General features: G+C 54.2%; 2 protein-coding genes across 2 annotated transcripts; both read left to right on the forward strand.

Annotated features, from left to right (window-relative positions):
* Nucleotides 1-61: 61 nt before the first annotated feature.
* Nucleotides 62-8,439, forward strand: PXMP4 (peroxisomal membrane protein 4). The gene is given in 6 exon segments (XM_080628205.1): nucleotides 62-100; nucleotides 102-140; nucleotides 142-293; nucleotides 1,301-1,363; nucleotides 2,027-2,225; nucleotides 3,182-8,439. Coding segments are annotated over 6 exon segments (717 nt in total). The 5' UTR covers nucleotides 62-97; the 3' UTR covers nucleotides 3,443-8,439.
* A 3,757-nt stretch (nucleotides 8,440-12,196) lies between these two features.
* E2F1 (E2F transcription factor 1) lies at nucleotides 12,197-14,645 on the forward strand (the record flags this gene model as incomplete). The annotated part of the gene is made up of 6 exons (XM_080627695.1): nucleotides 12,197-12,503; nucleotides 12,811-13,030; nucleotides 13,424-13,585; nucleotides 13,678-13,792; nucleotides 13,881-14,085; nucleotides 14,326-14,645. The coding sequence occupies 6 exons, from the start codon at nucleotides 12,197-12,199 to the stop codon at nucleotides 14,550-14,552; spliced, it is 1,236 nt and encodes a 411-aa protein (XP_080483821.1). The 3' UTR covers nucleotides 14,553-14,645.
* Between the last annotated feature and the right edge of the window lie 1,122 nt (nucleotides 14,646-15,767).

Raw genomic sequence — 15,767 nt, forward strand, 5'->3', positions numbered from 1 at the left:
TTCACCATTGGCTGCGTGAGAGACACTCTCCACCAATGAGTGATCAATGGAGCACCGCTTATTGGCTAAGGGCGCTGATGGACAGCCCAATCAGCCTATGGGCCCGGTGGGCGGGGCCTCTCTCCCGGAAGCGTGCGCGGTGTGGCAGCGGCAGCCGGTGGTGGTGAGAGTGCCGCCATGGCCGGTGGTGGGGACCCGCTCCGCTCTCTGCTCCGCGCCGCTAACGCGCTCCTGCAGCAGCGCCGGTACCGCGCTGTGCTCGCCGTCATCAAGGGCTTCCGCAATGGCGCCGTGTGAGTGAGGCGGGGCGGGGACGGGGGGGGCGCCGGGACCGGTGAGGGGGATGTCTCGGTTCTCTCAGGGCCCCGGGGGTCGTTGTGCGCTCTCCTTGTCTGTCAGGAGGCCGGCGCTGTTGTAGTGGAGGTTCGGGAGAAGCGTTTCCGTCTCTCTTCCACGTATGTGGGGGTTAAAATGGTTTTGGGGTCCCCTGCGGGCTCTGTTTACAGGGATGTGCTCTGTGTACGCCCGTGGCTGGGAGTGCTGCTGCGTCTGGGCTGCTTCAGAAGTGACATATGGCTGCTTAGGTAGCGTCTTTTGGCTGTCAGTGGAATAGAAATACAATCATTTTATAGCATTGGGGTCTGGTCAGTGAGAAACATGAACGTGTGCTGGGCTGCACCCCCACAGCGTGAGCAGCAGCTCAGGGGGGGATCCTGCCCCTCTGCTGTGCTCTGGGGAGACCCCCCCCTGCAGCCCTCATCCAGCTCTGGGGCAGCAGCACAAGAGGGACGTGGAGCTGCTGGAGCGAGCCCAGAAGAGGCCATGGGGATGCTGCGAGGGCTGGAGCAGCTCTGCTCTGGAGCCAGGCTGAGAGAGCTGGGCTGGGGCAGCCTGGAGAAGAGAAGGCTCCTGAAGGGGAGACCTTAGAGCAGCTCCAGTGCCTAAAGGGGCTGCAGGAAACCTGGAGAGGGGCTTGGGACAAGGGCCTGTAGGGACAGGCCAAGGGGAATGGCTTTAACCTGCCCGAGGGGAGACTGAGATGAGCTCTTAGGCAGAAGCTCTTCCCTGTGAGGGTGCTGAGGCGCTGGCACAGGGTGCCCAGAGAAGCTGTGGCTGCCCCATCCCTGGCAGTGTTCAAGGCCAGGTTGGACACAGGGGCTTGGAGCAAGCTGCTCTAGTGGAAGGTGTCCCTGCCCGTGGCAGGGGGTTGGAACTGGATGAGCTTTAAGGTCCTTTCCAACTCAAAGCAGTCTGGGGTTCTATAATGCAAAAATGCTGATATATCTATTTGCGTTTGCAGTTATGGAGCAAAAGTTCGTGCCCCACATGCCCTGGTGATGACTTTCCTTTTCAAGAGTGGAAGGTATGACTCTAGTTCTGTGGTTTTGTATTACTGCTTAGAATGCTTTATCCAAACTTTCAATTTTTCATGCTTCATAATGGCTTAAAAAGCAGAAAGATGCATGAGCCATGTTCTTAGTCTGTCATTCTGACAGCTAAGCAGGACAGCTCGTATACGTACCAAATACATGTAGTCATGGAGTGAGCCACTCGTACAATGATTGATGAGAACCAGTGGACAGAGGAGAAATTAGCAGATGCAGACAGCAGTGATCTGCTGTCAGCTCCAATAAGGGAAGCCAAACCATAGCAATGCATGTTTTGGCTTTCCCCACTTACGGCAGAGGTTTGCACCTAGGTAGTAATCAAAGAAAAGGCTGCTTGACTAGTCATGGAATTGGACAGAGGCACCATCACAGTCTAAGAAGAGCTGTATTCTGATGAATTCCTATGTATTTTATGAATTTGCTGTATTTCTAGTCATAGAATTAGACAGCAGCACAGTCACAGTCTCAGTTGGCTCTATTCTGATGAATGAGCCAGAGGTGAAGGGGTTCTGCTCCCTCACCAGATGTTCTGTGGGGTGCCCGTGCTGTCAGTCCCTGTCACAGAGGCAGTGTCCAGGCTGGGGGGCTGCAATGGTCCTGCCTTTGTGCCCCCCTAATTATCTGTTTCTTTCCTTCAGTTTAAGAGAGAAATTGAAGGCGATCGCTCAGGCTACGTACACTCATTCCCGGAACTTGGCCTATTTTGTGTTCACCTACAAGGGGCTGATGGCGTTGCAGTCCCGTCTGCAGGGGAAGAAAATCCCATTTCATTCTTTCTTTGCAGCCTGCATTGGGGGTTGGCTGGTGTTTGGTGACAACAACCCCATCAACAGCCAGGTAAATGTGTTGGTTCAAAGTTTCCTTGCCCAAAAGCCCCAACAGATGGATGGTCATGTGCCAGGAAGTGGTTGCTGTAGCCTGGCATGTGCCTGGGGGTTCTTACAGCTTAGAGTTACTCTTTTACCACGTTTCTCTTCACACAGGTTCTTGTTTTGGCTACTTTACACTTCAGTTGTAGAGGTGGCTGTGTGCCTCTGTCTAAGGTGTGTGCAATGTGAGCACTAAAAGCTCAGCTTTACCTCTAGAGCTGCACTTGTAAGACTAGGAAGGCAGACAGGCACACAATCCAGAGCTGTTGGTTTCGCTCACCCCCCTGTCATCTGGGCTGTGGTAACCAGCTGTGTGTGCTCCTGCTCTGCCTACTCACAGGCTAAACCCTTTATTGTGAATGCTGCAGGTGCAGAGCACAGACAGTTACTGAGCTACACTAACCTAGTTAAACAAAAGCTGCTCAGGGGATGTTTGATTGAAAGCTGGTTGTTAGCACAGTCAGTTTTATCAGTCAGTAAAACACACGGATGTAGCTTAATCAAGTGTTTTACTTATACAATGCCCTGCAGGAGGATCAGTCAGGCCAGGGTTTAGGATGTGTCCACACTTCTGAGTGTGTCCCTGCCTGAGAGGTGACCATAGCTGCTCTGTGACTGTTACATCAGCAGCAGCATCTGAGGTAACAACTGATCAAGGACAGAAGTTGTGCAACTGCAAAGATGTGTGAAGTGTAACTTGTCTATTACTAAATTAGAGCCCAGGCAGAGAAGTAGGATTTGGAGGACACAGACATCTCCTGCTAGAAAGATTTCTTGATACATGAACCTACAATGTGTTTGCCTTTAAGTTGGGGAAACTGTTTCCACCCCTCTTACAGCCTTATTGCTTCTACATCACCCAGCCTGGCCGATGTACCTGCTCAGGGTGTTTATCTCATGCTGTTTGGGTTTTCTGTCATGCAGATCATCATGTACCTGCTGTCCCGGATCCTGTTTGGCCTGTCTCGGCTGGCAGTGGAAAAGGGATATATTCCACAGCCAAAGCAGGATCCCTTTCCACTTGTTGCTGCTCTGATCTGGGGCACAGTTCTGTGGCTCTTCGAGTACCACCGGCACACCCTGCAGCCCTCCCTGCAGTCCTCCATGACCTACCTGTACGACGATAGCAATGCATGGCACGACATCTCTGACTTCCTCATTTATAACAAAAGGACAGACAAGTAGGTGGGTCATTGTAAAACACATCGGAATGGGATGGCACCTTCTGGCAGCTAAGGGAAAGGGTTCTTCTGTTGCTCCTGACTGGTGATTTAGTTAATTTAACAGCTGTTAAGCACAGTTGCCTCTTGTATCCTGGCCAGAGTGTTCTGATCAGTCTTTTCTTGGCCCTGTTTAGAGCGAGTAAATACTTGGTGCAGTCTTTTTTAAAAGAGGCCTTATTTTCCCCACAAGAATAGATTTGGGGCTTTTTTAAGAGACTAAATACACTTACAAAATAACAGGCTGACAGTATGTCTAACCATGAAAAACCGTTCTGGGATCATCTGACTGCTCACTGTGCTCCCCATAGTGGGAGGGGAGCAGGGACCTGCTCACATCTCAAAGCAAAACTATCATTTCTTCATTTCTGTGGCTGACGGGCAGTCTTGTTTAAGCTAATCCAAGGACAATGTGTGCTCCTTAAGAGGGTTTCTCTGCAGTTTGCCCTCAGGGAGACATTAAGATGTTGGAGAAATAAAACTGTTAAAGTTGTATGGTACGAGCCTGGGAAGTGGGGCTTGGAAAGATTACTTTTGTTTGGTTTCTTTCATGCACTTGGGCTGAATCTATCCCTCTGCAAATGCACTAATTAATACCTTGTTGTTATTTGAAACTTATTGGTAAAGTTTTTAAGAGCTGTTTGAACTAAATACCAAGAACAGTTACGCAACTCAGGCTGCTCTGGAAACAGGCTAGGGCCCATTGCACGCCTCAGATAGCACCCTGGTGCTTCATGTGTATGAGTGAGCACCACTTGCAACAGGCACTTTTCTTTAGGTGGAAGATAAGCACATGCATTTCTTGTAGGGCCAGGATCTGCTCTCCCCAGCAGTGGCACATGTTAGTGATAATCAAGCTTGAATGTACCTGTAGTTTGTTGAGTCCAGGGGTGAGTAGATGAGTGAATCTTCCTTGTCGAAATATCCTGCTGAGCCCCAGAAGTAGCACAGCACACATGGGGCTGGAACACGAGATCAACCAGATAGCTGGGAAAGGACAAAAGCTATTAAAATGAACAAACTAAAACTGTTAGTGCAGAGCATTGCTCTGCCATATAACACTAAGCCATTCACTTAATAATGTACATTAAAATAATTCCTGATGCACTGGGGTTTTGTGGTGATATTTGTAAGACAGCATTAAGTTCCCTGTGCCAGCCATTCCCTTGGCTCAGCCAGGACTGTTTTGTTTGCTCTCTCTGTACCCATCTGCTTTTCTATCCTGACCTGGCCACAACATTTCATCATCCCACTGATGCTGTTCATCATCTTTTGCAGTTTCTGTACCCTCCAGGCTGTAGCAATTGGTTGTGTTCAATGGTGTGACTGAAATGATACCTTTTAAGTTCAGGTAGCTTCTGAGTAGAAACTTCTCCATTTCCTCTTAAGTCATTTTTCCTTGTCCTAAGCTCTTTCACTACTATTACATCTATTCTGAATGCTGCTTTGCTCTCTGGTTTTTCTGCTCTCTGTGTCAGCAAAAGAGAGGTTGAAATATTCCCCTTCCCATTGCCTGGTGCTATGACGTTTGGGACTGAATTGCATCCCGAGTGGCTCTGCTGGAGTAGGAATAGAGTCTTCTTGAACTGAATCTAACCCTGAGTCCTAACTACATCCCCTGTGAGATCTCACAGTATAGAGACGGAGGCTGCTTTGTGCTCATGTGTTTGGTGCCCAAAAGACAAGATAGTGCTTTGCCATAACAACTGTCTGTGGCATCTTCAACTTTAAACTTCACCTGCTTTTACACCCTGTACTGAACACTTGAACACTCAGCAATATTTAAGCTAGACCTCAGGAAAGCTATAGAAAGCTATAGGCATTAGGAACTGGGTTTGTTTCATTGTAGGTGAATATTTTGCTTGGTGTAGATAAGCTTAAAGATTCAAGTTCAGAAAAAATACTGAAACTGAAGGTCTGATTTCTTTATAAACATGAAATCATGGAATGGTTTGGGTTGGAAGGGACCTTAAAGCTCATCCAGTTCCAACCCCTGCCATGGGCAGGGACACCTTCCACTGGAGCAGCTTGCTCCAAGCCCCTGTGTCCAACCTGGCCTTGAACTCTACCAGGGATGGGGCAGCCACAGCTTCTCTGGGCACCCTGGGCCAGCGCCTCAGCACCCTCACAGGGAAGAACTTCTGCCTTATATCCAACCTAACATCCTGTCTTTCTTTTCACTACTCTGGGTGTCTGAAGCAGCACAGTGCAGCACTCTCTTTTTATGTCAGAAGCCTCAATATTGTCCCAAATAAGAATGTCAGTGTCCTAATATTGCAGATTCCTATAAGCTGTGGTGGGATTTCAAAGAACTCCTCCATGATCTGACAGCTGTGGCTTGAGAATTTCTCCCTACAACTATTTAGGCTCCCAGATCCTTCAGCATGTGTAATTACTGTAGCAGGAGATGGTGCAGGCTGGTTGCGTGAGTGTGTGGCTGGAAAGAGGGTTTAACCTCTTTAATGTACACCTGTCATTTCTGCCTCTGAGAAAGGCTTGTGAGTCCCTTAGAGGCAAAATTGTTTTCCTCTGCTAAGTAGTTCTACTACCACTGCAACCATGTGGCTGCTTGGGAAGCACTTTTCTGGCCACGGGAAGGACAAGTGGCTTGTCCTGCGCTTTTTACACTATGTAGTATCTCTGTCCTCTCTAGAAGGTACAAACAAGCCCATAGCAAGTTTCTAGTATCCGCCTGGCAGCAGTGGCTATCAGTTGTCCGTGTTCAAAAGCCTCTTTTTCTCTTGGGGAATCTATCCCCCAACCTCACTCTCAAAGCAAATTGTGCCTGAGCCTCCAGCCATCTGTACTTGTGCTCCAGGAAGCAGCTGCTGGCCCTGGAAGACAAACTGCAGCTCATCCCAGAGCAGGTCCATGGAGCAGCAGAGCCATTAGCAGCGCCTTTGTGGACGGTTGGTTTTCCTGCTGTGCTGGGGCAGGACGTTAAGCTGCAAGTCACTTCATTCCCCAGGGAAGTAATTGGAACAGTTCTTTAATGGCATTAGCCTGCATTGCTGGTTCTGGGACCAGATAGCTGGAGATGAACCCCTTATGCTACCAAGGTGTTGGAACAATGCGGGCGTGTAGTAAGGAAGTGAACTAGAAGTAATTAGTCTGAGACAGACTTTTCGGATACAGAAGTTCCACTGCCTGCCCTCCCCCCAGTGCTTTGTGTGGGGCTTGGAGTCCCCTGCTTGTGTCCCTTTTTTAGCAGCATTAAAACCAAAAGAAGAAAGAGACAGTTGGAAGCCACCTGCAAATCAGCCAAATGCTTCAGAACCACAATGTGGCATTTTCTGCCGCCATCCCTGATCGGGTTGGAATGTTCAGATGCAATAGGTTTGTTTGTCTACGTCAACTTAATTCTCCCTTGTTATTTCTTGACACCTGACTGTGCAATGCTCAGAGCCTCTAAAGAGGAGCAAAGTGTCTCAGTGCTTGTCTAAAATGAAGATTACTGGATAAAACTGAAGTGTTCATTTTAAACTGATGCTTCTTCTTTCGATTTGCAGCCTCCCTTCAAGGCAGTTTTAAAGGTTAATGAATCAAACTGATCAAAAGTTCTCCAAGTGAATAGCAGAGTGACTGCAGTGAGCTATTAATCATTTATTTGCTGAAGGAACAAAGCAGCTCAGGGTTATTTACTGTGGCTGCATGCTGCCCCAGCATTCCCACTGTGCTTCCCTGCTCTTTGGAGGACAGCTTGTGTGCCAGGGCTGGCTGTCAGGACCCTTTCTGGGACAATTGCATTATTTAACAAAGGGGAAAATGAAATGGGGGAGGGAGAGGGGTGTGACATTTGGTTTAGCTCAGGTCTGCTGGACTCTGTTTGATCCTTTCAGTGAAGGGGAAGGATATCTGTGAAGGCAAAACCTCTGCTTGTGCCATGAGTGCCACTGGGAAGCGCTCACAGAGGTATGAACCTGTGGTCGTAGGGTGTCTGTGTCTGGGTAATCACCAGCCCTGCTCCAAGCAGCCAGGGTGGAAAGGCTGCAGAAGACTTTCATATCCATGATGCAAGCTCTTCTTGCCCTGGTAGAGTAGTTCAAGCTGGGCTTTAAACCCAGCTGGGTTGGGGCAGGCATGTGGGATGATCTCCAGCTGCTGAAGCAGAGTGAACCAGGCACCCATGGGGAGCCCCAGTGACTGCAGAGGGTCCCCGGGGCACGCTGAGCTCTGCAGCCAGCCAGGTGCTGTCACATTTGGCTGGTGGTGCTGGGGTGACCAGAACCCCCTGCAGATCCCCTCACACAGGAGAAGCTGCTGTGACTCCAACCCGTTTTCACTGTGTCAGCACAAACGCGACCTTTGGCTCCCACCCGAGCCGGGTGCTGTTTCCTATTTGTCAGCCTGTGTTTGTCTTCCTGGATCATGGCAACCTGAGCAGAATGTGTCCCATTTTCTGATGCTGGTTTTGAAACGAGGAGATAAGAGAGCAGAGGAAATGAGGTGTAATGCTCCCCAGCCTAATGCCTGCTGGCCACTGTTAGTGCTTTAGGGGTGCTAATCTTGACTCTTCAACCTGTGTGTTCAGACCCGATTGTTGGAGGAGGGAACTTCTTCTCTTTTGTCTGTCTCATTTCCTTATGAGACTGGTGATGAGGAGGGGAAAACAAATTAAATGCTCTGTGACACAAGCACTATTCGCTCTGCTTTTGGTATATGTTTTATGTCCATGATTGCCATGTAATCCAGGCCTTGATTTTCTGACAGCATAGAATAAAACAAGGAACATAAACTCAGGTAACTTGTAATGACCCTGATCAGGATGCTTGTAACAATGGTTCAGGTTTTGAGTTTAAGACGTGCAGAAGAGGAGGCAGGGGGTTGTTGAAGTAGCTCTGTCCATGATGAATTGACTCCTTTTGCAGACAGTGGAGTACAGCAACCCAAGACCTGCCACACTCATGTGCAGATATAATCACTTCTGTATGATCACTTCAATACTGTGCTTTCTAGAATAAAAATAAAACCCTCATTTTTTGTCATTTTTTTTGCTGTCATCATCATTAAGCTAAGATATATGAAGTAATGCTTAGTTATTAAATGCTACTACTCCTATATGTAGAGAAGCCACACACAAAGTGCATTGTTATCAGTTGTGCTCTGGTGTTGTCAGTGTGGAGGCAACAGCCAGTGCTGCTCTGCCCACAGCATCAGCTCTACCTGCTGCACCACTGGTAGCTGGGGAAGGATCCAAGCTGCAGGGATACTGGGGCCCTGTCATCCTTGGGGACAGACCACAGACTGGTTTGAGTTGGAAGGGACCTTAAAGATCATCCAGTTCCAACCCCCTGCCACAGGGGAAGAGCTGGGTGGATGTTGTGCTTCCCTTCACATGACACAGTCCATGTGGGAACTGCTGAAAGCAGGACCACACTGTAGGTGACAAGGACAGTAAAGGTGCTTCTGGGACACCTACATGCTGAGGTTAACAGCACAGGGATGTGTGTGCATCCTCCAGCTCACCTCCTGCATGCTCCCACTGTGAGATGATTTAGCAGTGTAGACACCAGCTCTGGCTCTATCTGCAGCCCTCGTCTGAGCTTTTCCTTCAGCACAGGGCCCAGCAGATACCCCTTTGCCAGAGCCAGTCCCGACTGCAAGGCAGCCAAAACCCACCCAAACTCAGTGCCTGCTGCAGGGTGAATCTATCTGGGGTACAAAGCTATGAACAGCTTCCTGATCCTCTCTGTGATCAAGCGGGGCCATCGAGACAGGACTTTATCTCTGTGCAGCACCTGCCAGACAGCTCATCTTGGGAGCACGTCCCCTCAGCAGGGCTGGTGAGGCCGGGAGGAGGCTGCAGCTGTGCAGGAGCCGGGATTCATCTGCCTTCCCTCATATGCATGCAAGGAAAGCCCCGGCCCTTCCCTCTCACACCAGCATTTTTTTTCTTTCATTTTTGTCTTTCACTGTCTTTCATTTGTCCTGGTGCCTGCCGTCCTTCACCGCCAGCACCAACAGCCCTGCTTGGAGGAGAGGAGAGGAGAGAGGCAGAGCTCCGCCCACTCCCCCTGAATACCCCCCCTCGCATGAACCGGGCTGGGGGGAAGGCCTGTCCTTTGTGAGCCCGAAGGAGCAGCTGGTGCAGCAGCTGTGTCCCAAAGCCCGCAGCATCCCGGGAAGCGCCTGGCTGAGGCTCCCCCGGGGACAGGGAGAGCACCACGGCCATCCCGGGGCTGCCTTTCCCCCTTCCCAGATGGAGCAACGTGAACTCTGTGCTCACACCTGGGCTAACTGTTGCTTGTTCTTCACAGCAATGATAGAATTGCAGCGCAAGGGCTCGGGAGAGCGGCCCTGAGATAACAGCAGGACCAGGTGTTAATTAACTGTGCTCATTTGCTTTAAGCGTGGCAGTGTTTCTGTTTGCTCTTTGTGGATGAAGAAATGAGACACAGGGAGGTGAAGTGATTGGTCGTGGACATGCAGCATGTTACTGGTGTTACTAGTGCCTAAAGGGGCTGACAGGAAACCTGGAAGAGGGGCTTTGGACAAGGGACTGTGGGGACAGGCCAAGGGGAATGGCTTTAACCTGCCAGAGGGGAGACTGAGATGAGCTCTTAGGCAGAAGCTCTTCCCTGTGAGGGTGCTGAGGCGCTGGCACAGGGTGCCCAGAGAAGCTGTGGCTGCCCCATCCCTGGCAGTGTTGAAGGCCAGGTTGGACACAGGGGCTCGGAGCAAGCTGCTCCAGTGGAAGGTGTCCCTGCCTGTGGCAGGGGTTGGAACTGAGTGAGCTTTGAGGTCCCTTCCCAAGGACTCTGTGAAATCACAGCACTGCTCGGTGCTGGCTGCCCTGCAGGGGAATTGCAGCCACTGCCAAAGTATCCAGCATAAAATCCTTTAAAGCCTGAAACCTGTTTGGCCAGTGCAGGGGCACAGCGTGTCAGGATCTGCTCTGCTGCACAGAAGTTAACTCATCGCTTCAGATGCCTCCTGCATCCCACGCACTGGTGGGAAAAACACCCATCTCCTGCATCCCGGGCACGCTGGGATCAGCAGCAGGCGGGGGCCACCACAGGCCAACAGCCATGCCCAGTGTCAGTCAAGGCTCCCCCCGGGACATGTAAGGCAGCTCCTGGGGGGCACGGGGGGGGGTTGGGTGTCTGGCTGTGAGCTACAACATCTCTGTGCCCTGGGAAAGGCCTTGTCTTTAAATGGGGAGGGTTTATGGATATATATTATTATTCCTTTACATTTTGCCTCCTCATGCAGCAGGAGAGTTATCAGCATCCCACACGCTGCTGGTGGGAGCTGCCTGTGCTGTGTCTCACGGGTGGATGAACCATCATCTCCCTCAGTGTGGTGGCTGCCATCCTGTCTGCCCCAGCCTCACCCCTGGCCTCACCATCCCGCCACCAGAGATAGCTGTTGACATGTTCAAGTGTGGATTTTGCCTCTTGCCCTGCAAGGGGTTATCACCTAGTGCTGAGGAAACTGAGATCCACAGCTGTTGGGTGTTTGGAAGCTGAAAATGCCGTGAATCATCCCTCCAACAGACCAGATTGGAGCATTCCCAATCTTTCAGTGTGAGCCAGATCCCTTGAGCAATCCCAGGTCCCAAAACCTCATCCAGTCTCAGGGTGGGCTTGGAAGAAGGGAGATGGGCCAGCACTGAACTCATCTCTTCACCCCAAAATACTTTAATACAGTATCACTTCCATCCCAGTGCAAGATTCCCAACACTCCTCACGGACCATCCCGCTCCAAGGCAGAGTCCGTGGGTGATGTGAACTTGACATATGGGTGTGTGCCAGTGCCTTCCTCCTCCTCCTTCTCCTCCTCCGATGCGAAACACCGGGCAGGACCTGGATGCTGGGATAGGGATGCTTTGGAGCTGGATTTCCCTGGGGGGGACAGTGGGGCGGTGAAAAGGGGGGAACGGCGGCAGATGCCACCGTTCCCCTCCTTTCACCGCCTCACTGTCCCCGCTCCACACCCCCGCGGCTCCGCTGATTGGCCACCTGTCCACCCTCAACCAATAAGCGTGCGGCACCGCCCGTCACTGACCAATGAGACGGCTCCTCCGCTCCCCCTACCGCGGTTCCCGATGTCTGTGGCAGCCAATGAGACGGGTGGCGGGGAGACTCGCGCCGCTTTCGCGGCAAAAAGGATTTGGCGCGCAAAGAAGGCGCGCCGGAGCCGGTTGTACCGAACAATACGGGCGGTGGGAGCGGTTCTCGCTGCCCGGTCATGGGCCGTGACCCTACAAGAGCCTTCCCCGCCCCGCCGCCCGTCGCCCCGGTGGCCATGTGAGCCATGGCGGCGGCGGGCGGCGGCGCGGCGGGGCTGGCGGCGCTGCTGGGCAGCTCCTCCCCGCACCTCCTCATCGTCTCCGCCGCCGCTGACGAGCCCGCGGGCGGCGGAGGAGGACACCCCGATACCGACCAGGTCTTGCTCTTCGCTACACCGCAACCCGCCCGGCCCGGAGCCGCGCCGCGCCGGCCCGCGCTGGGCCGCCCGCCGGTAACCACCGGGACTGGGATCGGGATAGGGAGGGGGCTGCGGAGACCGGGACTCTGCGGGCTACGGCGGGGCTGTGCTGGGTACTGGGCCGTGCTATGCCCCGAGCCGTGAGATACTCGGCCGCGCTGGGTCGGGCTGCGTACTGGGCCGGGCTGTGCCGTGCCACGCCGGGCAGTGCTGCTCCCTGCTCCCCACCTTGTTGTGCCGTGCCCTGTGCCGTGTCCTGTGCCGTGCCACGCAGCGCACCTGCCGAGCGATGCCGCTCCGGAAGTCGCCCCGCTGGTCCGGGCTCTGCCCCTGCCTGCTTTGGGGCGCTCCCCGCAGCGTGGCGGGGCCCTGGCCCCGCTGTGTGTGTGTCAGCTGTGGAGCCGCTCCTCTGACCCTGCTCCTACCGGCAGCGGGGCTCAGCATCCCCGAGGAGGGGTTCCTGGGAGGTGGTGGCTGCTCCCCCAATGAGCCCCATCACTTGCAGGTGAAGAGGAAGCTGAACTTGGAGACGGATCACCAGTACATAGCGGAGAGCCTGCCAGTGGGCCGGGGCAAGCCCAGGAACCCCATCAGAGGTATCGGCTCTGCTCCCTCTGACCCCTCCAGCCAACCCAGGTGGACCCTCCATCATCTCCCCCCTCCCAGAGCCCTGGTACCTTGGTGTCACAGAGGAGCTTGTGATCACGGCTGAGCATGAGTGTCAAAGCCTGTGCTGGGTCCTGCAGCATCCTTCCCATGGAGGGTGTGGGGAGCTTAGCCCATTGCTCAGAGAAAGCAGATGGTTTCAGGGTGTTGGTCCTGGTCCATGGGCCACCTGTGAGCGTGGGGGATGTTTTGGGTTTCCCTTCTGGCTAAACCACGCTTGTCTTCGGTGGCTGGCAGGGGCAAAGTCTCCTGGGGAGAAGTCCCGCTACGAAACCTCACTGAACCTCACCACCAAGCGCTTCCTGGAACTGCTGAGCCAGTCCCCTGATGGTGTCGTGGACCTCAACTGGGCGGCCGAGGTCCTGAAGGTGCAGAAGAGGCGCATCTACGACATCACCAACGTCCTGGAGGGCATCCAGCTCATCACCAAGAAGTCCAAGAACAACATCCAGTGGCTGTACGTCCCTGGGCTGGGCTTCTGGGGCTGTGCCTGGTTGTCCCTTTGGATGGGGGAGCTGCCTGGGCCAGGCGTGGGGTGGAGAGGGCCTTGCTTGGGGTTCAAGTGGTGGCTGAGGAGCCACTTCACGTGGTCTGGGTGAGGGCTGTGCTCCATTGCAGGTGGCTCCTGAGCAGCATCAGTACTCCTGTGCTGGCTGTCAGGCCCCCTCTGGCTCCCTGTGCCAAGTCTGAGGAGTGGAGGCTGTGTCCAGGCTCAGGAGAGGGACCCCAGGGCTGTGCCCTATAGAGAAACCCCTGCGAGGTCCATTCCCTGGGTGTGGGATAGGGTCGGTCATGGTGCGGGGCAGAGGGAGCTGTGTGTTTGGGTGCTGATGCCCGTGGTGCTCTGCAGGGGCAGCCAGGCCGCGGTGGGTGCCCCGGGCCGGCACCGGCGGCTGGAGCAGGAGCTGCGGGAGCTGCAGGCAGCGGAGTGGCAGCTGGACGAGCTCATCCAGACGTGCTCAGCGCAGCTGCGCCTGCTCACTGAGGACCCCGCCAACCAGCAATATCCTTTGTGCAGGATGGGATGGGGCTGGCGGGGAGGGGACCCAGCTGGGTCACGGCATGGTTCATAGCACCACATGTCTGCTCCTTGACCCGCCATACCGCAGCCTATGTGACCTGCCAGGACCTCCGCAGCATTGTGGACCCCTCGGAGCAAATGGTGATGGTTATCAAAGCCCCCGCAGAGACCCAGCTGCAGGTCTCCGACCCAGCGGAGGTGAGCTGGGACCACCCTGTGTCTGCACAGCCCAGGCTCCCCAGGCATCCTTGTGCCTCCTGGTGTCACTCCTCTCCTCTTTCCTCAGGCTTTCCAGGTATCCTTGCGAAGCACTCAGGGCCCCATCGATGTCTTCCTCTGCCCTGAGGACAGCTCAGGTGTCTGCAGCCCTGTCAAGAGCCCCTTCAAAGCCCCTGCAGAGGAGTCAGCTCCCAGCCACCTGCAGCCCAGAGCCTCCCCTCTCCTGCATCCTGTCCAGGACATGAACTTGCCGCTGCTGCCCGGAGAGCAAGGTGGGGGACCGGGACAGGGACAGGATGGAGCTGGGGACAGGGATGCTGCTGGCTCTGGTTGTGGCCTCTTCTGTGTTTGTAGCCATGAGCCCCTCTGCCATCAGCACAAGCTGGGATGATGCTCGGCCACCCGAGCACGGCAGGGATGTGGGAAGGCAGATTCTGCAAAGCCAAAAATGCTGCTTATGGGGTTTTTTTGTCTGTTGTTGTGGGATTGACGGCTGCTTCCCATCGCTGCAGAAACGCTGCTGCCAGGGACCAGCAAGTGCCCTGCGGAGGAGCCAAGCCTCTCACCATTGGCCTCCATGGACGTGCTGCTGGACCAGAGCAGGGAGGTGTTCCCGGAGTTCCTGGCGGACGAGTTCATCAACCAGGAGCAGGACTATCACTTCGGGCTGCAGGAGGGCGAGGGCATCAGTGAGCTCTTTGACTGTGACTTTGAGGACTTCACACCCTTGGACTTCTGAGGGGAGCTGCAGGGCACAGGAGGGGTCACCCTGAGCCCCTGCCCCCCCCCCCCCCCATTCCTCTCACCATCCCTTTTTGCAATACTTTCTTTTTTGCCCTCCAGCCCCCCCCAGCCTGGTGGGGGCCGGCAGCATCCCTGGCTCCTGCCTTGCAAGGAGGATGCCAGAGTGGGGGTCCCATCTCAGAGGACCCCCCAACAAGGTTCCCGGTGATGGGGGTGCCCCTTCTGGTGCCCATTATTGAGCTTTAAGCAGTCCTGTGTATAGATTTGATTAATTTATTATTGTCCCCTAGGGACGGCATTTAATTTCGCAAGGGGGGAGGGGGGAGCCCTGCAGCAGAGTGGGGGTGCTGAGAGGTGTCATTGTGTCGGGAAGTGGGTGGTGGAGATGTGGGGGTGCTGGGTTGGGGCTGTGTCTCCCCTGCACGGGGGGGGCTCCTGCAGCCTGGCTGAGCGTGGGGTATTTATTTATTATTTATGGCATGTTGGGAGCATTCCCAGGACATGGGGAGGGGACAGGAGGGAGCAGGGGGACGCTGCTGGTTGGGGGAGAGACATGGAGGGTCCCACTGGGGCTTTGCCTGAACATCCTGGCTTTGTTTGCAGCCAGATTGGGGCTGAGGCTGAGACCATTGTGGGGGCTATGGGAGCAGAGGCAGGGCTGGATGGGGCTGGTGGCCCCAGGACCATGTATGTGTCCTGGAGGAGGGGGTGCATGTCTGCGTCTGAGGACCCAACACTGGCTCCAAGCTTTTCCTCCCTTCCCCACACAGCTGTGCAGCCACTGGGCTCTGTCTCCCCATCTGCTGCCCACTGGGGCTGGGAGAGGTGGAGGGAGGAGAGGAGGGTCTTGGGCCCCCCCCGGGGACCGGGCTGGAGACGCACTTTCACTTTTACTGCCTTTTAACAAGCTTGTGTTCCTCTGAGCTTCCTGTTTAATAAAGGTTTCTACTGACTCTGGTGTTGGCGTGGGGCTGCACTCAGGAGGGGCACTGGGATGGTGGGGCCCCAGCCCAAGAAACCAGCGGGGTTGGGGGTATCTTGGGGGTTGGTTTCCATCCTGAACTGGAACCATGTGAGCATGTGTGTCCCTGCCTGGGCTTGCAGGTGGTTCTTTGGTGACTGCAGTGCTTTATCCCCCTCCTTGCAATTCCACATGCTACCGTGTGTGGGATGGGAGCTGGGGCTGATCATGCCCCACTCTGCTCCTCCG

Source organism: Psittacula echo (genome assembly GCF_963264785.1).
Source record: "Psittacula echo genome assembly, chromosome: 12".
Classification (NCBI taxonomy): domain Eukaryota; kingdom Metazoa; phylum Chordata; class Aves; order Psittaciformes; family Psittacidae; genus Psittacula; species Psittacula echo.